The sequence below is a fragment of the Sceloporus occidentalis genome, unplaced genomic scaffold, assembly GCF_023333645.1.
Source record: "Sceloporus occidentalis isolate IW3139 unplaced genomic scaffold, rSceOcc1.0.p SCAF_14, whole genome shotgun sequence".
Lineage (NCBI taxonomy): Eukaryota > Metazoa > Chordata > Lepidosauria > Squamata > Phrynosomatidae > Sceloporus > Sceloporus occidentalis.
Genome location: NW_028316994.1, coordinates 13,260,516 through 13,285,000, shown reverse-complemented (window position 1 = coordinate 13,285,000; position 24,485 = coordinate 13,260,516). Strand labels below are relative to the sequence as shown.

Genomic DNA, 24,485 nt, shown 5'->3' with positions numbered 1-24,485 from the left:
ACTAAAGGTTTTTCCCAAGGTCTGTGAAATCCACACTCCTCCATGATCGATCCTGAAAGGTACAGAGCTCCAGATTGGGACGTACTGAAACAAATGGCAGTACTTGTCCATAGAAAAACCATACTTGCCCATAGGGAATGATTGGAAAACACTTGCCCATAGGGAATCATTGGGGAATTTCTGCCCAATGTTTCCCCAATGTATACCCCAATGATTCTCTATGGGCACGTATTCCCCAATGGTTCCCTATGGGCAAGTGTTCCCTTGTTATTCTCTATGGGCAAGTATGGTTTTTCTCTAGGCAAGTATTCCCCAATCTTTCTCTGTGGGCAGGTATTCCCCTGTGCTTCCCTAAGGGCTAGTATTCTCTTATGATTCTCTATGGGCAAATACTGTCATTTGTTTTAGTACATCCTCTCCAGATTAATGCAATTCTGCTTGAGAAGAAAACAGAAAGTGTCATCTAATGGATTTCCATTCTTTCTAATTCAGTTCTTTCCAGATCTTTCATAGATGTTCCAGTGGTCCTTGAACATCATCTTCACAGTCATCACCAGTGGTCCCAAACATCTGCATGGAGGCTGTGGAAGAAGCATCCTATGCAAGTATTACCAGCACATGGGAAGACTAGACTACCAATGGCATGCAATGGGGCTAGCCCTGTGTTATTCCAGGCCAGCGATTTCCAAACTTTGGTCCTCCAGGTGTTTTGGACTTCAACTCCCAGAAGCCCTAGGCAGCTTGGCCAACAGTCAGGAATTCTGGGGGCTGGAGTCCAAAACATCTGGAGGACCAAAGTTTGGGAGTTTTTCCTTTCAAATGATGCCTCTAAAAGAATACCTGATGCACAGAAAAGGTTAGGTTGGGGTCTGAACCACAACAAAGAAATAGAAGAAGGGAGGGGAAAAACCTTTGAAATTTGTTAGGTCGCTTTTATGCCACTGTCAGGATGGCCGAGCGGTCTAAGGCGCTGCGTTCAGGTCGCAGTCTCCTCTGGAGGCGTGGGTTCGAATCCCACTCCTGACAGCAGCTTTCATATTTGCTAATGTACTTTCTTCACCTCAATCTTTTCGTTCGTGGGAGAAAGTATGGGCCAAAACACACTGCAGAAATAATCCACTTTGAGACTGCTTGACTTGCCCTGGCTCAATGCTAGGGGATTCTGGGATGTGTAGTTTTGTGAGACATTTATTTTGTCTTCTCTCTCAGAGAGCTCTGGGGCAAACTACAATTCCCAGGACTCCGCTAGCGGTGAGTTCAATTGGTCTCAAACTGGATCATCTCTGCAGTGTGTTTTGGCCCTATGTTTCAGAGCCGTTTTACTACACTTTTATTTTGCCTCTTCATTGAAAAAAGCACATGTCATTTTCATACCTTTTTTAAATTTAATTTTTATTTTTATTCATCCCATAAAAGTTCACTCCAATTGCATACATATCATCTTCCATAATACATTCAACCTTCAGCATACACTTGTGCTCTGCAGTAACTAAGAAACCATAGACTGACATCTCAACATCCTTTTAAAATGTAAAATACATGTAACATAAATTCAGAAGCAATACCTTGAAGTCACCAGTTCCAATGACCCCTCATATAGATAAGAAACCATGGAAGAAGTGATGCTCCTGTGCTTCTCTATGATAGCTTCTTCAACTGATAACAGGGATATTAAAGGATGCTTCGATACAGTTGGCCCTCCACATTTGTGGCTTTGACTTTTGTGGATTTGATTATTTTGCGGTTTTGATTAATATGTTCTCTCTACAACATTTTTCCCCCCTTGATTTCTCTAGGACAAACCTGACATTTGATTTGATATTTGATGTTTTTTAATTTGTTGCCTGCTTATTTTTATCTAATTCCATTTTGTATTATTATCTATTGTTTTATATGTATTTTGTAGAATGTATGCCATTGGCAGGTTTCATTTTTATCGACTTTACTGATTGTATGTACAGCACTGTGTAAATCCACAGCGCTATATAAAGTATAATAATAATAATAATAATAATAATAATAATAGGACTCTCTAGGTCCTTCAGTGCAACTCTGCCAGAAGCTGACCATAGAGCTGTGCTGGAGAATCTAGAATATCCAAATATTAAAACCAAGCCTGTTGGTTAGAGTCTGGCTTTAAAACAGTGCAGAGTAGCAGAAAGAGCAGGGTTTCTTGCATTTTCTTCGCTTCATTGCGATTGGAACCGATCAAAGTCAGTTCAGAAACCGTTTTCAGTGAGAACGAGGCACATATAACCCAATCAGAAAATCGTTTTAAATCATAGTGGAAATGAGCCCCGAGACTGGCTAAAACAAAACACACAAGTACCTTCTAGTTCAGAACAAATGTTTACTAATGGCTTTAATCTATATTTACATAAAGGCTATATCCTAATCTAGCTGGTGAATAGTTTGGATAGAAAGCAAATATTTATCTCACCGTCTTTCAAAAGAAATCTGAGAGAGAAGGAAGATGGGAACAGCTCACATGAAAAGCTTTGAGAGAAAATGTCTGTCAGACCCAATTGGGCAGTGACCAAAGTCACTTGGGCCTCGTTCCCAGTTACAAATAAATCGGTGTGTGATCCGAATCAATGGATTGATTCCACAGCTGAGCATGGTTCCCACTACATTTGCCCCCATTGCATTTTTTCCCTCCAAAATAACCCACTTGTGGTTCCCATTCACCAATGAACTGATTAAAAATGATTCGGTTCCAGCCAGCCGAAGGGGAAATTTGAATCAATTCTGATCCTCTTGTGGTTCACACTTGCATGGAATTGATTTATCGAGAAAGAAGCTGAAAAAATCAGCATCAAAAAGATGCCGGTTAAATAGGTCTAGAGCATGGGCCGCCTCTAGGAATTGCTTCAGTGATTCGGATTAAATGGGAACCACGGTCGTTTGAACTGGTCCAAATGGATTCACAATCCAATTTAAAAGATAGTGGGAATGAGGCCATGGTTAGTTTGAATGAGGGAGAGCGAGAAAGAGAGAGGGGGGAAGGTTTGCATGCAGGAATTCCCTATCTATCTAAGGCGAGGGAAAGAGAATGCAAAAATCTTCCAACAGTGACTGACACATGCGCTACTGCTATTTCTGATTAAGTCTCTGACCTGACAAAGAGCATTGTGTGACTTGAAAGATTGCACCAAGTATTTTTTTTTAATTCCTTCAATTTCACATTTTTACACTATTCTGTAAATACACTATTTACACTATTCTGTGGGACAGTAATACCCAAAGGAAAGTGTTAGGTCTCCCTCTTCCCATTTGATATAAAGTTGTCAGGTACACAAGCAGCTTACACAATGACAACAAATTCTCAGATTGCCGGCTGAATCTTCGCAGCTTGCTGATCTTGAATCCTTTATATTGGGAGAATCCTGCCTTGAGTCCCTATACTGGGAGAAAGGCAGGATATAAGGAAATAATAATAATAATAATAATAATAATAATAACAACAACAACAACTTATTTATTTCATTTTTATGCCGCCTTTCTTTCAGAAAGGGGCTCAAAGAGGCTCATAAAACGGAAACACTTTCAAAATGAACCACAAGGTGGCGCCCAAACACAAGATCTTTTAAAACTTTACCATTAAAATAAACTCAATTAAAATAATTCAGTTAAAACAGAGTAAAATTAACACTGGCTTAATAGACTTCCTTCTAGTAGCAAAATAAAGGGAAAGAGGCTTCCCACATCCTTAAAAATGTATAGATGCTAAACTCAGCCTTGCACAAGGAAATGAAGCCACACAAGGGAAAGTGTGCAGAAGGGGAGGAAGCAACAGCTCCAGTGGCGCAATCGGTTAGCGCGCGGTACTTATACAGCAGTACTAGTGAAAGCGATGCCGAGGTTGTGAGTTCGAGCCTCACCTGGAGCACTAGTTTTGCTCCTCAAACCCTTCAGAGGCAAGCTGTTAATCTAGACAGCCTCCATTGCAGGCATGGATGCTTTGTTGGTGAGGGTTTATTCTCTGGGCTTTCCCCCCACCTTAGAATCAGATAGTGATGTTGGGGGAAATAAAAATACATGTTCAATAGAAAGGTGGGTGAGGGGAGGTGGGCTGTTGAAACCCTACTCATCAGCTCTACTACTTTTATCCTGCGATTGTGGAGGAAATAGGTTTGGTCAAGAAAGTTTGAAGAACTTTGGCACAAATGGAAGCATCTTGCAATATTCAAAACAAACACTTGAGGGCGCTGTTCTATGGAAGCACAGGAGCATCACTCCCATGGTTTGTCAAACTGTATGAGTTCTGCTTTGGAAGCGCAACTTGCGTGTTGCGTTGGTGGTATAGTGGTGAGCATAGCTGCCTTCCAAGCAGTTGACCCGGGTTCGATTCCCGGCCAACGCAAAAGGACTCATTTTCCCTCCCGACCCTTTTTATGTCTTCTTTCTAATCCTACATTCTAATCTAAAATATGATTGCTTAATCCAGCCCCAATACTAGGGAAGAAGTTATTTTACTTCTGTTGGAGCTAGAAACCTCAAGTAGTAAGGTCCCAGTGTATTGTCTGACTCTTTAGGGTTCTCTTGTTGCTGCTATAATGTCTTGAAATCCAAAACATATCCAGGGGTGTTGGCCATATAGCAAACCTAATAATATCCAGAAAACATGCAGGGGTAGTGGCTGTGTTGGCCATTTAACAAATGCAAACAGAAATCCATCGGTGATGCCTTTACGGACAAACAGAAATGCACAATATACTTGTTGCAAGCTTTCGAAGCTCCACTGGCTTCTTCATCAGGCAAAGTGTCACAAACCATACAGGAGGGGGAAAAGTTGAAGGTGTTAGTCAGGGGCCTGCATTATGCTGTCTTGGTCTCTGATGCTATGGAGGGGCATTTCTTGCAGGCTGGAACCTCCTTCTGGATTACTGGGAGATTCACAAAGTCCAGGAAATTTGACATCCATTTGCAACACAAACAAGAGGCTTCCTTTGGAATCCAATATGTCTCCATCCTTTGTGAGGCCACTTTGTAGGCAGACGACACTGAATTTCTTTTGCATCATTAAAACTGGAAGGTAAAACATGCCAGTCAAGCCCCAATATTAGGGGGGAAATCGTTTTACTTTTATTGAAGCTAGAAACCTCAAATACTGTAGTAAGGTCCCAGTCCATTTGGGCTGACTCTTTAGGGTTCCCTTGTTGCAGCTATAATGCAGTATCTTGAAATCCCAAAACCATCCAGTGTTAGCTGTGTTGGCCATATAGCAAACTGAATAACATCCAAAACACATCCAGAGGTAGCCGTGTTGGCCATATAGTAAATCTAATAACAGCCAAACAATGATATCTTTATGGGGCCAACCAAAATGCACAATTTGAAAACCTACCAGTGACTGCATGGCCAAAAAAGGGAGGGAATGCTAGCCTGCAGATAGCCCTCCGTACCATCCGAATTAAGACCAGAAACAGAAAATGCAGGCCTAGGACTAACATCTTCCATTTCTTTTTCCTGTTTGCGTAACGAAGAAGCTAGTGTGACTTTGATAGCTTGCAAGAAGTAACTGTGCATTTTGGTTGGTCCAATAAAGGTATCATTGTTTGGTGGATTTTTGAGCAGCAGTATAATTAATAATAATATTAATAATAATATGATGGTGATGCAATATTTTATTTCAAGTAGAATAAAAACACAACTGGCCCGTACGGGGATCGAACCCGCGACCTTGGCGTTATTAGCACCACGCTCTAACCAACTGAGCTAACCGGCCAGGCGTTGCTCCCTGACTGTAGCCCTTCCACCTGAAATATTCCCTCCAGCCTCAAATCAAACACAAGATGGCGCCCAAACGCAAGGAATCAGACCCGGAACTCTGGGCGCAACCGACGCATCCCGCTGACTGTGATCCAAAACACACTGCAGAAACAAGCCAGTTGGAGACCGCTTTAACTGCCCTGGCTCAGTGCTAGGGATCCTGGGAATTGTAGTTTATTTGGCGCCAGAGCTCTCTGACAGAGAAGGCTCAATATCTCACAACACTAGTCCCCAGAATTGCTTAGCATTAAGCCAGGGCATTTAAAGCGGTCTCAAACTGGACTATTTCTGGAGTATGTGTTTTGGCACTATGACTTGAAGGCACTATTGAAAGATATAGCTGTGTAGAACCAGTATGTGAAGCAATCTTGTAGCACCTTTGAGACTAACTGAAAGAAAGAAGTTGTCAACATGAGCTTTGGTAGCCTTGAACCTACTTCCTTAGATGCAACTCTTTAAAGATGCTACAAAACCTCTTTACACATTGAAAGCAACATCACAAAGTATGAGACATCCTCACATACCAATGGCATATATATGTGTGTCCCAAGTTTCAGGGACAGGAAGCAGCAATGGCTTGCCCTCATATTTCATTGTTCATACAAGTCTAAATCTCAGCTCTTTTACTGAAAAGGTGGGTGGCTCTGAAAAGAGCCTTTGGGTCTGATTGGGAAGCGGATCCCTTTTACTTGGAGCTGGTGTACTTGGTGACGGCCTTGGTGCCCTCGGAGACGGCGTGTTTGGCCAACTCTCCCGGAAGAAGGAGCCTGACTGCGGTCTGGATCTCCCTGGAGGTGATGGTGGAGCGCTTGTTATAATGGGCCAAGCGAGAGGCTTCTCCAGCAATGCGCTCAAAGATGTCGTTGACGAAGGAGTTCATGATGCTCATGGCTTTGGAGGAGATGCCAGTGTCCGGATGGACCTGCTTCAGCACCTTATAGACATAGATGGAGTAGCTCTCCTTCCTGCTCTTCTTGCGCTTCTTGTCCCCCTTTTTCTGGGTCTTGGTCACCGCCTTCTTGGAGCCCTTCTTGGGCGCAGGAGCGGACTTCGCTGGCTCTGGCATTGTTAGAGATACTCCTCAAAGGACGCACTCACCTCGAAGAACTCTCAGCGACTGAAGACGCGACTCTACGCCCTCCCTATTTATAGGGCTCTTATGCAAATTAGGGAGTTGGAGTCTCCGTTTCCCATTGGCTGAAGCGAGCGTGCCTCCTATTGGGCGGCGAGATGATTATGCAAATGAGAGAATCCTAGAACCGGGATCGGCATTGGGTGGTAGGAAACGCCGCCTTCCCATTGGGCGGCAGGAGCGAGCGCCTTTGCTATTGGTCAGACGAACTTCCAGGCACAAAGGCAGCCAATCAGAACGTGCCATTTCGAGCTGCGGGAGTGAATAAAAAGCAACGGGGAGGGTTTCCTCTCTCTCCACTCGAGTCATTCTACGGAAGCTGAAGTGGTTGTTTTTGTAGGAGTTTCTTTGCAAAGAATAGAATGTCTGGACGCGGGAAGCAAGGCGGGAAAGCGCGGGCCAAGGCGAAGACCAGGTCCTCCAGGGCCGGGCTGCAGTTCCCGGTGGGCCGCGTGCACCGCCTGCTGCGGAAGGGCAACTACGCCGAAAGGGTGGGCGCAGGGGCCCCTGTCTACCTGGCCGCCGTCCTGGAGTACCTGACGGCCGAGATCCTGGAGCTGGCGGGGAACGCCGCCCGGGACAACAAGAAGACCCGCATCATCCCCAGGCATCTGCAGCTGGCCATCCGCAACGACGAGGAGCTCAACAAGCTCCTGGGCAAAGTCACCATCGCCCAGGGAGGGGTGCTGCCCAACATCCAGGCTGTGCTCCTCCCCAAGAAGACCGAGAGCCACAAGGCCAAGGGGAAGTAGAGGCCCTATATATGTATACACACACACACACACACGAACCCCAAAGGCTCTTTTAAGAGCCACTCACCACTTCAGACAAAGAGCTGCTATCATTTCTGGGAAATCAAGTTGTCTCTTTACAAACTTTGCAGCCCTATTGCCCTTTTTTCCATGGTTTTTAGGCAGCATTCAGTGGTCCTCAACCTTTTTGGGCCCCCAGATGTTTTGGACTTCAATTCCCAGAAGTACCAGTCAGTATGTTCAGGAATTCTGGGAGTTGGAGTCTCAAAAATCTTGGAGGACCAAAGGTTGAGAACCACTGAAAGAAAAGTTGGCAGCACGAGCTTTGAGAGACTTGCATCTATTTCCTTATGTTTAAGCTATGCTTGTGGAATTCAAAGACATAGCTGTGTTAGTCTGTAGAAGCAGTATGCAGAGAGACCGACTCACTGAAAGAAAGAAGTTGGCAGCATGAGCTTTCCTAGGCTTCAGCCTACTTCCTCAGATGCATTTGGTGGAGTGGAAGCTAGAGGTAGACCTATATATGCCAATGGTGTGTGAGAATGTCAATTCAATTGACATTTAGTTGCTGGCAAAACGTCAAGAATAAACTCTTTTAGAACATAGCTTCAGAGCCTGAAAAGCCCACAAAAAACTAAGGATGTCGGCCATGAAAGTCTTTGACTTCACATAGAAACAAAGCTCTTTTTTAAGAGCTCACAGTTTCAGAGAAAGAGTGTATCATTTATGGGGGGGATGTTTGAAGGTAACCCTATACCAAACTTGATAGCAATTTCTATGATTTCACGCAACATAGTAAAAACGTGTGTATCTACAGACCCATGGGATAGATTGCACAGCCATTGTCAGTTGTGTTACAGTAGCGAAAGTCAGCACTTTGGTCCAGCAAACGTGTAACAAAAACAGGATCTTGCCCTGTATCCTGATATATTGTATCATTGCATCTAGTAGGAGGAAGCCAACATTTTCAGGAATGCAAATATAGATTCCTTTGTTGCAAGACACAATGTTACTTTTTCCCAATTATGTGGAAAAGGAGGAAAGTTACCAGTTGATAGACTCTCCTGGTTTTATGGCAATTTTGAGCAGGATCTGAAAAGTAAAATTCAAGTGGCTTCTTCAGTATTTAAATATTGCAACACACACACACACAGAACAAAATAAAATTAAAAAATCCCTCTTCATTGGATCTGTGAAGTCTTAAGCCAGCATTTCAGGCATGCAAATAGAGATTCTTTGCTCCAAGACCCACCGCTCAACTATTTATAGGGGAAAAATTCCTTTAACAGATACAAATCAAAATCCATCAGCGAGACCTTCATGGAGCTTTGAAAGCTTGCGACAAGTATATTGTGCATTTCGGTTGGCCAATAAAGATATCTCTAATGGATTTTTATTTTATAGAAGGTTGTTTTCAAAAGTGTGGGACCGGCATTTGGAAAAGAGAAATCAAGCTTTTAAAGGCATGGGGAACTTTGGGTTTGGTTGGCAGTTTCAACCCCTCCTCCTCCATGGTTTTGGCTGCAATTTTAAACTAAGGAAGCATTGCATTTCGTTTTCCGAAGTGGGGCCTTGGAGAAGCCAATCTGCTGTTAGGGCGGGCTTTTTAAATATATATAAATATATATATTCCCTATTTTCACCACCAGCAGTTAGTTTTGCAATGCAGCAATTCAGTTCCTCCAGGAAGCTTCCCTCTATTCTGAACCAAAGATGGATAATAGGAGAGTTTATTCCTGCCAAGAACAGATTATGTTAAACTCTGAAGGCTTCAGGACCAGAATTTTAACCTCTTCTGTTCCTTGTTGGGAAACTGAACTGGGAACACCCACACGCCATATATTCCAGAAAACATACAGGAGTAGTATAGTTGCGTTGGCCATTTAGCAAATTCAAACAAAAATCCACCTAACAGTCATACCTTTATTACTTTTATTACCTTTTGGTTGGCCAATAAAGGTATAAGAACAGCCACACAAAACAAAGTGTGTAAGCTTTTGAGTCTGCCAGAATAGGCAATACAACATCTACAGGACAGAGGGAAAGTCTAGAACAGGCAGCTTCTTACGGAAGTGAAACCAACAGTTTTCTGTGGGAGCCCCAAAAAAGCCTCTGAGGAGCAGACAGCCAGAAGCTTCCCAAATGGAGGCCCCCGTCCCAGGAGGAGAAGAGAATAAAGCAATGTGTGTGTTTGCATATGTGTATGTCTACACACATGCATGCATATATACATATGTTGTGTGTGTGTGTGTATATATATATATATATATGTGTGTGTGTGTGTGCGTATATATATATACATATATAGACACACACACACATACACAGACATTTATTTTCTTCCTCTGTCCATTACACATATTGGACAGAGGAAGACAATAAACAAATGTGTTTGTTTTTATATGTGTGTGTCTACACATGCATACATATATACATATGTGTGTATATGTGTGTGCATATACATACACACATATACAGACATAAATATATTTATTTTATTGCTCTGTCCATTACACACACACACACTAGACAGAGGAAGACAATAAACAATAAACACATACACATACAAATGTATTAATTCTTTTTCTCTGAGACAGATAGATAGGCTAGGGGAAGAGTATGTGTGTGTATGTATATATATAGGCATTTTTATCCGGAAAATACATATATATTTTGTTCTGGGTGGATATATCTGTGTGTATATTGTGTGTGTGTGTGTTTCGGCAAAAAAAAGCCATTTTCTGAGGTAAAAGAGGAAGAAAGGAAGCCTCTCAGCGGCTGAAGGGATGCGGGTGGCAACCGAGAGTGGAGTGTTCTAATGTCTGTCCAATCAGGACCCAGCGCGGGAGATTCAAATTCCGCAACGGTCGCCGGCCTCCGCCGTCCAATCAGGAGACGCGCTGCAGCCTATAAAAGCCCGGCGCAGAGGCGGCAGAGGCTCATTTCCTCGCTGCTCTTCGTTGGTTGAGGTTCCTGAGGACTTGTTTTGTGAGGAAAACAGGCATGGCTCGTACCAAGCAGACGGCTCGCAAGTCCACCGGCGGGAAGGCGCCCCGGAAGCAGCTGGCCACCAAAGCCGCCCGGAAGAGCGCCCCGGCCACCGGGGGAGTGAAGAAACCCCATCGCTACCGCCCTGGAACCGTGGCCCTGAGGGAGATCCGGCGCTACCAGAAGTCGACGGAGCTGCTGATCCGGAAGCTGCCCTTCCAGCGCCTGGTGCGGGAGATCGCGCAGGACTTCAAGACGGACCTGCGCTTCCAGAGCTCTGCGGTGATGGCGCTGCAGGAGGCGAGCGAGGCTTACCTGGTGGGGCTCTTCGAGGACACCAACCTCTGCGCCATCCACGCCAAGAGGGTGACCATCATGCCCAAGGACATCCAGCTGGCCAGGCGCATCCGCGGGGAGAGGGCCTGAGACCCACCCTCCTGGAAAAGCCACGCTCTCCTTACAACACAAAGGCTCTTTTAAGAGCCACCACTTCATCCCAGAAAGAGCTGGGGATTGCCATGGGGGGAGGGCATTGCTAGAAAGGGGAGCTGGAACTACATTTCCCAGCATTCCCTTATTCTCTATAGGCCAGTATGCATGATCATCGGCAAGTGTGCTTTCTCTATTGGCACGTATTCCGCAATGTTCTCCAATGATTCCCTATGGGCAAGTATTTTCCTGTTATTCTCTGGGCGAGCAATTGCCAATGGGAAAGTAACCCCCAATGATCCTCTATGGACAAGTGTGGTTTCCCTGTGGGCGAGTGCTGCTGTCCTTGGTTTTAGAACATCCCACTTTTAAGCCCAGTGGCGGTAAAGCCATTGAATCCTTAGCTTTGCAATCCATAGAGGTGAAGAAAGCCAAAGAGAGTGGGGAACAGGGAGTCATTTTGGACTTGAGCAGAAGGAAAACAAGTCAGACAAAACGAGCAAGGAAACGAAGGAGAGATGCATGATCTTGTCAAATCAGACCTAAAGTGTAAGGATATGAGGTTGTAGTTTTGAAATAGGAATCCCTAGGGTTTCCTTCCCTATTGATCGCTTCCTCTGTCTTTTGGGCTGAGGAATAGCAGTCGAGCTCTGTCTCAGTGGAAGTCGGCTACAGTTCAATTATTCCTCCAGGCTCTTTAGATTAATAATTTACCCCTATCAGGCATTATCTGAGTGTAAGAGGAAAGGGAAAAACAGAGTCCTTCGTGAGGAAAGCGGAAAAGGTCTGTGTCAGGAGTGGGATTCGAACCCACGCCTCCAGAGGAGACTGCGACCTGAACGCAGCGCCTTAGACCGCTCGGCCATCCTGACTTCCGGAAGCGCTTCCCCTTTATTCCTTACACAGAGTACTTGGTTCTATCCCTTCTTAACGCTCCTTGAGTTATATGAATAAAGCATAACAACAGCAACATAATATCTCCTCTTTCTCCAGCTGCTACCAATAGAAAAGACTCCCAGACTTTGATCCTCCAGGAATTTTGGACTTCAGTTCCCATCAGCCCTCCCAGCCAGTTTGCCCAAGACTAGTCTGGGATGCGGGAGCTGAAGTCCAAAACATCTGGAAGACCAAAGTTTGGGAACCATTGGAGCAGTAGTCCCCAAACTCTGTCCTTTTGAGAGATTTTGGACTCCATCTCCCAGAAGCCTCAGCCACGTTGGCCAATAGCCTGGGATTCTGGGAGATGAAGTCCAAAATCCTTAAACAGCACAGTTTGGGGACTGCTGCGCTAATGGATTTTTGGACTTCAGCTCCCAGAATCCCCGGCTACTGGCCAACGTGGCTGAGGCTTCTGGGAGATGGAGTCCAAAGTCCCTTATTGCTTGACTAGAGGCGATTGGAACCCAGGAGAAGGAGGGGAAACAAAGCGGCAGACGCCTATTCTGGATGCCTTTTGAGAATGAAAAGCATGCTTTATATATTCCTCAGCATGAATGAGTCTGGGTGGGTGTTATATAGATATAATTTTTAATTTTTTTTAAATTTATTTTTTAAAATTTATTGCCGTCTATTGGAGCCGTTGCATTAAAACATAAAATTAAAAGCGTTTAGCAGAGGATGGTTTCGATCCATCGACCTCTGGGTTATGGGCCCAGCACGCTTCCGCTGCGCCACTCTGCTTGCCTGCGAAAGGGGCTTCCCGAAAGCCTTTTAGATGCCTATTCCTTTAACAGGGCTTTTTTCCTTTCATCCTTTTTCTTCTATTACCAATTGGGCCTCATAGATCCATGTTCTCCCCTGACAGACATCCAACCGCGTTGCAGGACGATGAATTAATAACATTACATGCCTCCTAGTGATAAATTGTGAACATTGCTTGCGAGATTGCTGTTCTTTTATTGCATGATATGTGTGTTGTGGCATGATATTCTATTAGCATTTTGCTAAAAGGCCTGCCTTTTGCATTTGGCTTCCAAACAGCAAACGTTCCTGCTTCAGCACAGGTCAGTCTTTACACACTATTGCATGTCAGCTGCCAAATGCATCCACAAACTAAGTGCCATTGCATGTTCAACTTCCAAGTTTCCATTGCATGACAGCTTCCAAGTCAATGTATCCCAGTATATTGATTTTGCATGACAATTTAGGAAACTACCAGGCCTGGGGCTCTGATTCCTCACCCTTTCCCATTCATTTTACTAATCCCATATGGGAGGATTGGTTTTAGCCCAGAGCTTCCTTGGGACCACACCTCCCAGCATCCCCCACCCAGCCTCACCTCATCTCTTCCCTCTGTTTACTTTCCTCCCCATTCCTCTCTCCCTTTGTTAAATCTTAGCATGTAAAGCATCCCATTTCCTCATTGCATCTTGGATGCATCTACTCTGCAGAAATAATGCAGTTTGAGACCACTTTTAAGTGCTGTGGCTCCATGCTATGGAATCCTGGGATTTGTAGTTTTACTAGGCATTTGTCCTTTTTTGCCAAAGAGGGCCTCTACCTCACCAAACTACAAATCCCATCATTCTGTAAGATGGAGACAGGGCACTTAAAGTGATAAATTGCATTATTTCTAGAGTGTAGATGTACCTTGCCATGTTAAGATTTCGGATGTTATTGTACTTTGTGAATGTTGGGTGTTGTTGTTGTCATGTACAACAACATCCAACACTCACAAAGTACAATAACATCCAAAATCCATTCATCAGCACATACATAACACAGTAGAATAACATCCAAAATCCACAATCTGTTCATTAATATATATATGTACAAGAACATCCAACATCCACAAAGCAAGTACAGCATACAAAATCCACAATCCGTATATTAGTAAATATATATAACATAATACAAGAACATCCAACAGCCACAAAGCAAGTACAGTAACACCCCAAATCCACAAAACAGTGAAACTTTTGACATGCACAAAATACCAGTTGCAAGCTTTCGAAGCTCCACTGGCTTCTTCATCAGGCAAAGATGTTTAAAATCATACAGGATCAAATCATGCGCCACCTTGAATCCCTCTATTTAGTGAGATGCTTCCTAGGTTGTTCTTCTCTCCAGTTTCATTTTATACTCCAGATTGTGATAGTCACAAAAGATTTACCAAGTCTTCCATTCTCAGTTGGACTCTATAGAGTGTGTATTGGCACCTATAGGAGGGGCCTAATAATAATAATAATAATAATAATAATAACAACAACAACAACAACAACAACAACAACAGAAATATTCAGTATATATCTCAGGGATTAGTTAATACCTGAGGACACTTTTTAGATAAAATGGGAATAATTTGTTGGCATATAAGGCAATATGTTATTTTAATAAATTCATTTTTTTAAAAACCCATAAAATTATGGAATAGGTTTTTTAATAGGATAATTTACTGGGCTGTTTTGTTTTGTGTTGTTTTGTTTAAAGAGTTTATTAATATAACACATTGCCTTTGGATGTGAATAATTTGTTTGTATGTAAGGCAATATGTCATATTAATAAATTCATTTTAAAAAATCCAGCAAATTATCCCATTAAAAAAATCCGCCCCATAACATTTTTAATGGAAAAAAATACTGCTTTGTTTTCTTATGAGTTTGTTAATGCAACATATTGCCTTACATGCCAACAAGTTATTCACATCCTATGCCAAAAGTGTCCTCAGCTGCTAACTAATCCCTCATATATATGTATATGTATATTATACACAACTCATCATGTTTTCTATTATTATTATTATTATTATTATTATCCCCCTTCTCCTTTCTCCCACCCTCCCAGAAACAGTGTTTCCGTTTTAATTTCTTTTTCATGTGAAAGATCATTTTAAACTGATTCCTTTACATTTTCTGACCCTCTGCAATAGATGCAAAGTAAATGGCCCCTGGTTTGTTGCATCTTGCCTTATAGTCAGTTTAGGCCTGAGAGGCTCAGCTGAGGTTTTCCTTTTAAAAGGAACTGCAAGGTGTTTGCTAATTTGCCAATGAAATTAAAGCAAAAGCTCAAAACCTTTCGACGAAGGTGGGATTCGAACCCACGCGTGCAGAGCACAATGGATTAGCAGTCCATCGCCTTAACCACTCGGCCACCTCGTCTCCATAGGAATCGCTCTAGGAAACAGGGACCTGTGCTCTTCCCTTTGATTTTGATAAGAGAAAGGTAACCCACTCGTTGTTGTCTGCCTTCTTTGCAATGTTGGTGGTCTCTTGCAAAAATAAAACACCGAATTGTTAAATCAATGAGGTTGAAAGAAAAGGAAAGGAAAAAGACATCATTGGATCTATTTTCTCCGAATGAACTGAGCAATCTGGATTCTTGGCAGCCATTCACTATTGACTATTCTCTTGTTATCATTTTTATTTTAACGATAGTCCTGGTTGTTGTTATGTGTGCCTTCAAGCCTTTTGTAACTTATTTTCTGATTTATGTTTTCTTGGCCAGATTTGTTTCAGAGGGCGTTTGCTATTTCCTTCCTCTGAGGCTGAGAGAGTGTGACTTGCCCAAGGTCTCCTCTTCCGCTTATTAGCCCCACTTGCTATGGATCTTCCTCTTCTGCCGTTGCCTCCCATTGGCCATAAGGCTTAGCTCTTTCAGATGCTGCAGCATGGGATTATTATTCGCATGTATTATTTATGTTTGCATAGAAAGCGCTGGACCTTCCTGACCTTACGCTTTCCTCTTTCCTGCCATTCTCCAAAAGGGGCCGGTTTTGATTTCTGTTGTCATTTTCTTCTTCAATGTGCAAAACAAACACAATGTGTATTTCTTTTTTTAAGCCATGTGCTTATTATTCCTCACCAGGAAGAAAGCGAGAAGCGATCGCCGCGAGGTTCCATAGTGTAGTGGTTATCACGTCTGCTTTACACGCAGAAGGTCCTGGGTTCGAGCCCCAGTGGAACCAGCTGGGTCCCTCTTTTGAAAAACATAATTGAAAATTAAAAATTAAAATAAATACGAATAATTAAAATAATTTAAAATTAAAATAAATACAAATAATTTAAATAATTAAAAATTAAAATTAAAATAACAAAATACCCACAAGCACAATGAGTGTTGCAAAAACAAACTTATGGCCCCTGTTCAAACGGAGATCCATCCAAACAGCGATGTCTTTATTGGCTAAACTTGTTGCAAGCTTTCGAAGCTCCATGGACTACTTCATCATCATCATCATCATCAGGCAAGATGTTACAAACCAAACAGGAGAAACATTAGAGATGATAGTAACAACAATTGTGTCTGTTTCTGTCCTTAGTTAAGATGGTGTGGGTTAGGCCTCTGTTGTTACTCTTTTGCATAATGGACAATGTTTAGGCTATTAAAAGAGACATGCTGTGTTCATTGGTGCATATATAAATATAACAGTACAACAACACTCACCATCCACAGAGTAAGTGCAATAACATCCAAAATCTACAACCTGTTCATCAGGACATATATATAACATAGTACAATATAATCTAACAGCCACAAAATATTTACAATCACATCCAAAATTCACAACCTGTTCATTAGTAACTATATTAGTACAATAACATCCACCATCCACAAAGCAAGGACAATAACATCCCAAATCCACAACCTGTTCATTAGTAGATATATCTAACAGTACAAGAAACATCCAACAGCCACAAAATAAGGACAAGAACATCCCAAATCCACAATCCCTTCATCAGTACATATATAAAACATAGTACAGTAACATCCAATATCCATCTAAGAATAGTTTAAGAATAGTCTTAAATTTTGGAGGGTGAACTTTAGATGCAGGTTTTCCAACAGTGAAGGCAGTGAAGTTCTTCCTGCGAATAGGAATAGAAAGAAAAGGGGAAATGCGAATCGATTAGGAAATCTTTGCAGGGGCAAAGAGGGCTTCCATGCCCCCTTCCTCTCCAAAACTGAAGGAAATTGATTATTTCAATTGCAACACCAAATTAAAAAAGTGTGGCTTGTGGCCCGTACGGGGATCGAACCCGCGACCTTGGCGTTATTAGCACCACGCTCTAACCAACTGAGCTAACCGGCCACGATGCTGCTGGTGCTGCCGACTGGATTGGAGGGCACAAAACCCAATTCAGTGGCTGGCTTATTTTCATAGGATCTGGCCTACTTAGGAGTTGAATAGAGGGCAGCTTATTATAGTGAGACAGCCTCTAATGAGGTTTTAAGATCCCTGCTGGGTTCATTTGATCTTGGTCTGATGGTCCACATCTGCTGCATTAATCTCATAGAAACCATAGAGTTTGAAGATACCCCCAAAGGTCATCCAGTCCAACCCCTTGCCATGCAGGAATTGACAATCAAAGCATCCCTGACAGATGGCCATCCAGCCTCTGTTTAAAGACCTCTAAGGAAGGAGACTGCACCATACTCAGCATATTCCACTGTCGAACAGCCCTTACTGTCAGAAGGTTCCTCCTAAATCCTAATGTTGAGCTGGAATCTCTTTTCCTGTAGCTTGCATCCATTGTTCTCGGTCCTGTTCTCTGGAGCAGCAGGAAACATGCTTGTTCCCTCCTCAATATGACATCCCTTCAAATATTTAAACAGGGCTCTCATATCACCTCTTAACTGTCTTTTCTCCAGGCTAAACATCCCCAGCTCCCTAAGTCATTCCTCATAGGACATGGTTTCCAGACCCTTCACCATTTTAGTCGCCCTCCTTTGGACACATTCCAACTTGTCAGAATCCTTTTTGAATTGTGAATTTTGGGATTGATCCATTTAGGGCTAGGGTTTACAAATGAGGCCTATCCTATCACTACTTATTTACCTGCTTGTAATAATCATTTTTTGGGGTGCATGCAAGCCTCCCCAACCATAAGTTCTTAACCCATTGAGCAATTAACAAAGAGGCATTATTTTGTTTTTTCCTCCTTTGGCACCTGCTATGCTCAGATAAGGCACTGAAAATTCAGTCTTTCCTTTGCTCTTTTTTTCTATGGGAACCTGAAGTTGGGAAGGGAAAATCTTTGTCTTAAATGGGCCACAAAATTCATTAGGGGATCCTGGGCCAGTCTTTTTTTCCCTGCCAGCTTGTCCTACCTCGCAGGATTGTTGATGAAGTGCAGGCGGACAAATGAGGCAACTATCTGCACCAAGCTAACTGGGAAAAAGTGGGTTATAAATATATATCAAGCATGCATCTAGGGCTCAATTTTTGGTCCTAAGACCTCCAGGGGCTGCATGGGCTGCAAAAGAAAAAAGGAGGGGGGGGGAGGAAGAGAAGAAGGAAAGAAAGAAAGAAAAAGTTTTATTTGAGACTAAAGAGTTGTAGGTCAAAACATGAGGTGCACAATTGTCCACCCTTGTCTACGTAAACTTGATATCCTTTTGTGAAGTCAAAGGCTTTCACGGCCGGCATTCATAGTTTTTTGTGAGTTTTTTGGGCTATGTGTGCATGTTCTAGAAGAGTTTGTTCCTGACTTTTCACTGGCATCTTCTAGAACATGGCCACATAGCCCGAAAAACCCACAAAAAAACTATTGATATCCTTTTTCTTTGCTAAGGTGAAGGAAGCGTTCATTGCAGAGGTGAAATGTCCCTGTGCTTGGAAGACACTGAGCATAGCATAATAGTTCCACAGGTGCACTCAGTGACACATTGGTACAGCAGCAACAGCAATAGCAAGTACATTTCTATACCACTTGTCAGTGAACTAGCACTCTCTAAGTGGTTTACAATGTGGAAGCCAATTGCCCCCAACAAGCTGGGTCCTTATTTTCCCGACCTACGAAAGGATGGAAGACTGAGTGGACCTTGGAGCCCTGCCTGGGATTGAACTCACAACCATGTGGCTGCAGTACTGGCATTTAACCACTACGGCACCAGGGCTCCACCATGATGGCCCCCCTTCCCATATGCCCCCTTCATTGGACTGGCCAGTTTCTTAATGTTCTTATTAAATCCATTGGGTTATTGTGTTGGTCATAATTTCGCTTCACGGGGTGTGTGATGATGGGTCAAGGGTTCAACTGACCACTCTTTATTTGGGCAACAAATAAACTATGGACAGCAATGGTGCCAGTGCCTTGCCAGCCCCTTCCCATCTCAGCACAGGCATGCACTTGGCACTTTCCAGCTGAAACTGGAGGAAACCAGGGGTTGTTTTGCTCCAGTGTTTAGCCCCAGAGCATGGCTTTGTTTCATATTCATCCCCTTTTACTTATTTATTTGGCCAAGTCTGTCATCTAAGCAGGTTGGTTTCAACACAGAGTCACTTCTTTCAGCCCATGCAGACAATTCCTTGGTCTCCCTTCATGGGAAAGTCCCATCTTACCAATATTCTTTTTGAACTGTGGTGCTCAGTAGTGGACACAGTATTCCAAGTGAGGTCTGTCCAAAGCAGAATAAAGTGGCAGTACTACTTCCCTCAGTCTTGATACTATGCTTTAAAAAAAAAAAGTAATGGCAGTGTGCTGTTTTGCTAGTTTTCATTATTATTAGGATGTTTAAAAGGGGTTTAATTCTATAGGTACAGCTGCCCCTCTGTTTGCGCAGACTTCATATTCGTGACCCTCACTTACTCGCAAGGAACAAACGGAGGGGATTAAAATGGAGCACGCACCCGCAGCCTATGGGGCTTGAATATGTGTGAGTTTCCATTTTCACAGGAGGTCCGGAAATTACAGTGAGTTGACTGTAATTTAATTGCATTTATGGCCTTGGAAATGCTTCTAATTGTATTTGTTCCAATGTTTGTAAGGCATTTTGAGTCCCAGTGTTAGGGGAAAGGCTAAATATAAATGAATATAGAACAACAACAATACAGCGGGCCCTTGGTTTGGTTCCAGGACCCCCTGTGGATATCAAAATCCATGGATACTCAAGTCCCACTGAATACAATGGCATAGTAATAGGGTATCCCTTATGTAACATGGCAAAAATCAAGGTTTGCTTTTTGAAATTTATTTAATTTTTAATATTTTTAAACCGTTGACAGTTGAATCCATGGATAAAGACTCGGTGGATACTGAGGGCTGACTGTGTATCGGTTGTGTTTTGTTTTTTAAATTGTTGCATTGGGATACTAAAATAAATAAAATGGCTCATCTCCCAAGAGTGAATTTCTCCCCCACTGAAGCACATGCAATTGCCACAGATAAACAGACACATGGTTCTAAAAGTAATTTGCATTTATTGGCACTTTGAAAACTGCATTGGTCCACAATTAAATCACTCACTCCTTGTTGCACAATGTCAACCTCCAGTGTTCAGCAGAGGAACTGCACACCCATTTTTCCATGACTCCCTCCCAAGTTCCATAATTTGGGAGAAAGCATTGAAAGGGTGAGGAGCCCAGCCTATGGATAAAGATAGCAGCACCTTGGAAGAGACTGTTACGTTTTATCTCGTCTAGTCCAGCTTCTGATTAGTGACAAAGAGCTGTTTGTCAGTAGGCCTAAAAAGTCACATTAAAAAGACAAAACCCAACTGAGGAAAATCAGGTCATGGCTGGCCCTGAGGATAACGCAGACACCACTCGCAAGCATTCTGGAACATGCGAAGCCATGGTGAGACCTTCATGGACTGGCGCCAGGAGGTGGGCATCCATGGCCACTGCCAAGGCAAGACACAACGCTCTGGGTGAGGCATCATTGCCAAGTGGCGGCCATCAGGAGAACAAATGCCTGCAATGCCCAGAGGGGAGCCATTGGGATTGAGAGGATATTCTTCAGTCGGCAGCCCCTGGTCATCCACATAGCGTAGCGGGATCAAGCGAGCAGAGCGCACCTTAGCCAGGACTTCAGAGGAGCGGAAGCGCATTCGACCTGTGGAGAGGCAGCATGGATAGATGGATGGGATATGGGAAGAAAGACACAGTGAGTTGTATTTAGTCCAAAAAGGGTCAAGGCTTTTGTAATAATAATAATAATAATAATATTTATTTGTATACCGCCCTCTGGCAAACCAATCCGGGCGGTTAACAACAGTAAAATATAAAATATCACAATTAAAAACACTTTATCCCTCCCCCCCTTAAGACAGTATTAAATAATATAACATATTAAAAATACAATATCAAGGATAAAAACAGCAATTAAAACTAAAAACCCTGATATCCCTCTGTTGATCCTCAACCATCACTAAGATGGGGCCATGGGAGGAATGAGGGAATCAGGGAACCTGGGCCGGGATGGTTAATCTGGAAAGGCCTGCCGGAAGAGATCCGTCTTGACCGCTTTTTTAAAGCTGTCTAATGATGTTATCTGACGGATCTCATCCGGCAGGTCGTTCCAGAGTTTGGGGGCGACAGCAGAGAACGCCCTCTGGGAGGTTGCCGCAAGCCTAGATTTTAGAGGCTGCAGTAAGTTCCTCCCAGAGGACCGGAGAGCGCGGGGAGGATTGTACGGGAGGAGGCGGTCTCTAAGATAGTTTGGACCCAAGCCATTTAGGGCTTTAAAGGTGATAACCAACACCTTGTACTGGGCCCGGAAGCTGATAGGCAGCCAGTGGAGGGACCTCAAAACCGGAGTAATGTGGTCCCTCCTAGATGTACCTGACACAAGCCTGGCTGCCATGTTTTGAACCAGCTGTAATTTCCGAGTCAAGCACAGGGGTAGCCCCATGTAGAGTGCATTACAGAAGTCAAGGCGTGAGGTTACCAGTGCGTGCACAACCGTCTCGAGATCCCTTACTTCCAGAAAAGGGCGCAGCTGGCGTATCAGCCGAAGCTGATAACAGGCACTCCTGACCGTCGCATTTACCTGATTTGTCATCAGGAGCGACGAGTCAAGGAGCACCCCCAGACTGCGAACACAGTCGCTGGAGGAGAGTGTGACCCCATCCAGGACTGGAGGTTGCAACCCAATTCTTGGTTTCGGGGCCGCTACCATGAGCACCTCCGTCTTGTCTGGATTCAGTTTCAATCTGTTTTTCCTCATCCAGCCCATTACCGCCTGAAGACATTCATTGAGAGAAGAGATGCCATCGGAATTCGAGGCCGACGAACGAGATACGGAGAAATAGATTTGGGTGTCATCAGCGTACTGATAACACCCAGCACCATAACTCCGTATTATCTCACCCAGCGGCTTCATATAGATGTTAAATAACATCGGGGACAAAATAGCCCCCTGAGGAACCCCACAAGTGAGGTACCTCTTACTGGAGCTACAGTCCCCGAGTAGCCTAATGTAAGCCTAATGTGTCTTGCCAATTTGAGGCCAAGGTCCAAAACATACTGCAGAAATAATCCAGTTTGAGATCGCTTTAACTGCCCTCGCTCAGTGCTATGGAATCCTGGGAATTGCAGAGCTCTCTGACAGAGAAGGCTAAATATATCACAAAACTAGAGTTCCCAGAATGCCATAGTGCTGAGCCAGGGCTGTTAAAGCAGTCTCAAAACTGGATTATTTCTGTAGTGTTTTTTGGACCTATGTCACCTCCCAAATACCTTTGGATTACAACTGGGATAGTTCAATTCAGTACTGAGAAAATAAATTTTCTCTTCAGTTACCAGGCAATGGCAGCTAAAATGTGAAGGAACAAGGGTGTCTGAGTGGGTGGTGGCAGATTATGATGTTATAGGACTTTGGAAGACCAGGGTTCAAATCCCTACTCAGTTGGGGAAGCCTACTGGATGACCTTGGGCAAGTCACACTCTCTTAGCCTCAGTGGAAGGCAATAGCAAAACTCCCTTGAATGAATTTTGCAAAGAAAACTCTGTGGTCTCCCGGAGTCCTACTCCAACACATAAACTCTTATACCACACTGGTTCTGGAATATTACAGAAACCCCATTTCAAATTACAAACCTCAATGAACACAGGCCATTTCTAATGATGTGAGTTTAACTTCCATTTGTAACATAATGACAATCTGAAAATTTAATGTCCAAATTTTCCATACTGTTCAGAAGCTATCAGTAATTCCATCCTGTTTCTAGCATCTGCACTAAAGCTTTATGAAGCCAAGTTAAGCTCACCCCACTCACCCCCCAAATAAACATAGAAGAAAACAGGCATTACCTTCACCATGTGCCACCCAGATGCCCAGGGTGGAACCAGCCATTCCCTGCAACATCAGCGCTGGACTCTCCTCAATGCCCAGGCTCACAAAACGCGACTCAAAACGCCCAGAATTGTTAGGACTCAACAGCAACCCTGGCTGGATGGTGCCACCTAGAAAAAAGTCAGACCAAGGGTTTACCAGAGAGGATCAGATCCAAAATTTCCCACATGGTTTAATACCAGAAGTGCATTTGGCAGTCATCTCACTTACCTACATCCTCGGCATTTGACTTGTCCATTCCCACCCAGCCTAGCAATGCCATCAACTGGCAGCCATTACACACGCCCAAGCTGAAGGTGTCTTTGCGTCGGTGGAATGCCTGGAACTGAGCCCGGGCCCGGGGGTTAAAGGTCACTGACGCTGCCCAGCCTGGAAACAACACATGGAAACTTGACGTTAGAACAACAACAAAAAATCCCTTTCAGATCACAGCAAAACATTGAAAGCCACCTTTGGGACTCCATCTTATCCCAAGAGATGGAGTCCAGCAAAGTGACTCTTCCAACCTCTGGTTCATGTCCCAAATATTGTCTTTTCCAGCATTCCAGCAAATACCCAAGACCTCTGGGAATTGACAAGCAGAGTACAAAGCAGACAGGCAGGTTAGCATCTCACAGATTTGTGCAAATTTGTGAAAGTAGAAGAAAAAATGGGGTACGAAGTAAAAAATATAATTATATTTTCCATATTTCTGAAAATGATTATTAATTTAAATGGAATGATTGTCTGTTTGTGGGAGGGGAGAAAGAGGGGGAAAGTATATTATGAATTATGGATCATATAATTTGTACTATGTAAATATTAAAGAATTTAAAATATATTTTTTAAAAAAGCATCTCACAGACTCTTTGCCCATGGAAAGGAAAGCCTGTGGTGCTCATGGAGGCTTTCCACCAGGGTAAGCCAAAAATCACCCTTCCACAAGAGATGAAGCAGAAACACTGACCTTTGGCAGAGCCTAACACATCTGCATAGCTGAAGCCTCCAACGAACACCAAGCCCCGGAAGGAATCCAGCGTCATCTCACCAGAGCACAAGTCTTCCATTGTGAGGTCCCAAACCTTCGGGTCGGATCAAGACAAGAGAGGAAAAGCTTAAACAAGGAAAAGAACTTTCAAAAGCAGGAGATGAAACAGAACAGGTTTCTCTTGGTCCTAGTTTGAGGTCCATTCACACTACACAGTTCTAACACTCTGATTACACTTCAACTGCCATGGCTGCCTCCTAAGGAATCCTGGTTTTTATGGTTTTGTGAGGCACTAGAAATACCCCTCCCTAAAACACCAATCCCAGGATTCCATAGGATGTTGTCATGGCAATTAAAATGAGATGCAAAACTATAAATGTGTAGCATGAATGGGGCTTTCGGACGACCTAGAGGAGTTATTGGGTGCATCC

General features: G+C 43.4%; 4 protein-coding genes and 8 non-coding genes across 12 annotated transcripts in view; 6 read left to right on the top strand and 6 right to left on the bottom strand.

Annotated features, from left to right (window-relative positions):
• The first annotated feature begins 943 nt into the window (after positions 1-943).
• TRNAL-CAG (transfer RNA leucine (anticodon CAG)) lies at positions 944-1,026 on the top strand. Its single transcript has one exon. It is a non-coding gene; the product is annotated as a tRNA-Leu (tRNA).
• A 2,769-nt stretch (positions 1,027-3,795) lies between these two features.
• On the top strand, positions 3,796-3,889 carry TRNAI-UAU (transfer RNA isoleucine (anticodon UAU)). Its single transcript has 2 exons — positions 3,796-3,833; positions 3,854-3,889. It is a non-coding gene; the product is annotated as a tRNA-Ile (tRNA).
• A 402-nt stretch (positions 3,890-4,291) lies between these two features.
• On the top strand, positions 4,292-4,363 carry TRNAG-UCC (transfer RNA glycine (anticodon UCC)). The gene has a single exon. It is a non-coding gene; the product is annotated as a tRNA-Gly (tRNA).
• Positions 4,364-5,654: 1,291 nt separating this feature from the next.
• On the bottom strand, positions 5,655-5,728 carry TRNAI-AAU (transfer RNA isoleucine (anticodon AAU)). Its single transcript has one exon. It is a non-coding gene; the product is annotated as a tRNA-Ile (tRNA).
• Positions 5,729-6,443: 715 nt separating this feature from the next.
• Positions 6,444-6,857, bottom strand: LOC149304077 (histone H2B 1/2/3/4/6). The gene has a single exon (XM_089480278.1). It carries the CDS (start codon positions 6,836-6,838, stop codon positions 6,458-6,460), a length of 381 nt encoding a protein of 126 aa, XP_089336404.1. The 5' UTR covers positions 6,839-6,857; the 3' UTR covers positions 6,444-6,457.
• A 409-nt stretch (positions 6,858-7,266) lies between these two features.
• On the top strand, positions 7,267-7,656 carry LOC149304076 (histone H2A type 2-C-like). Its single transcript, XM_089479787.1, has one exon. It carries the CDS (start codon positions 7,267-7,269, stop codon positions 7,654-7,656), a length of 390 nt encoding a protein of 129 aa, XP_089335913.1.
• Positions 7,657-10,659: 3,003 nt separating this feature from the next.
• On the top strand, positions 10,660-11,092 carry LOC149304075 (histone H3). The gene has a single exon (XM_089479902.1). The coding sequence runs from the start codon at positions 10,660-10,662 to the stop codon at positions 11,068-11,070; it is 411 nt and encodes a 136-aa protein (XP_089336028.1). The 3' UTR covers positions 11,071-11,092.
• Positions 11,093-11,862: 770 nt separating this feature from the next.
• Positions 11,863-11,945, bottom strand: TRNAL-CAG (transfer RNA leucine (anticodon CAG)). Its single transcript has one exon. It is a non-coding gene; the product is annotated as a tRNA-Leu (tRNA).
• Positions 11,946-15,088: 3,143 nt separating this feature from the next.
• On the bottom strand, positions 15,089-15,170 carry TRNAS-GCU (transfer RNA serine (anticodon GCU)). The gene has a single exon. It is a non-coding gene; the product is annotated as a tRNA-Ser (tRNA).
• Positions 15,171-15,903: 733 nt separating this feature from the next.
• On the top strand, positions 15,904-15,976 carry TRNAV-UAC (transfer RNA valine (anticodon UAC)). Its single transcript has one exon. It is a non-coding gene; the product is annotated as a tRNA-Val (tRNA).
• Positions 15,977-17,027: 1,051 nt separating this feature from the next.
• Positions 17,028-17,101, bottom strand: TRNAI-AAU (transfer RNA isoleucine (anticodon AAU)). Its single transcript has one exon. It is a non-coding gene; the product is annotated as a tRNA-Ile (tRNA).
• A 3,091-nt stretch (positions 17,102-20,192) lies between these two features.
• PFAS (phosphoribosylformylglycinamidine synthase) overlaps positions 20,193-24,485 on the bottom strand; it is a 31,722-nt gene continuing 27,429 nt past the window's right edge. The window contains exons 26-29 of the mRNA XM_089480009.1: positions 24,034-24,148; positions 23,298-23,456; positions 23,045-23,197; positions 20,193-20,846 (exon numbers count right to left, since the gene is read on the bottom strand). Of these exons, the coding sequence (XP_089336135.1) occupies positions 20,524-20,846; positions 23,045-23,197; positions 23,298-23,456; positions 24,034-24,148 (750 nt within the window). The 3' untranslated portion in view covers positions 20,193-20,523. The remainder of the gene's footprint in view (positions 20,847-23,044; positions 23,198-23,297; positions 23,457-24,033; positions 24,149-24,485) is intronic.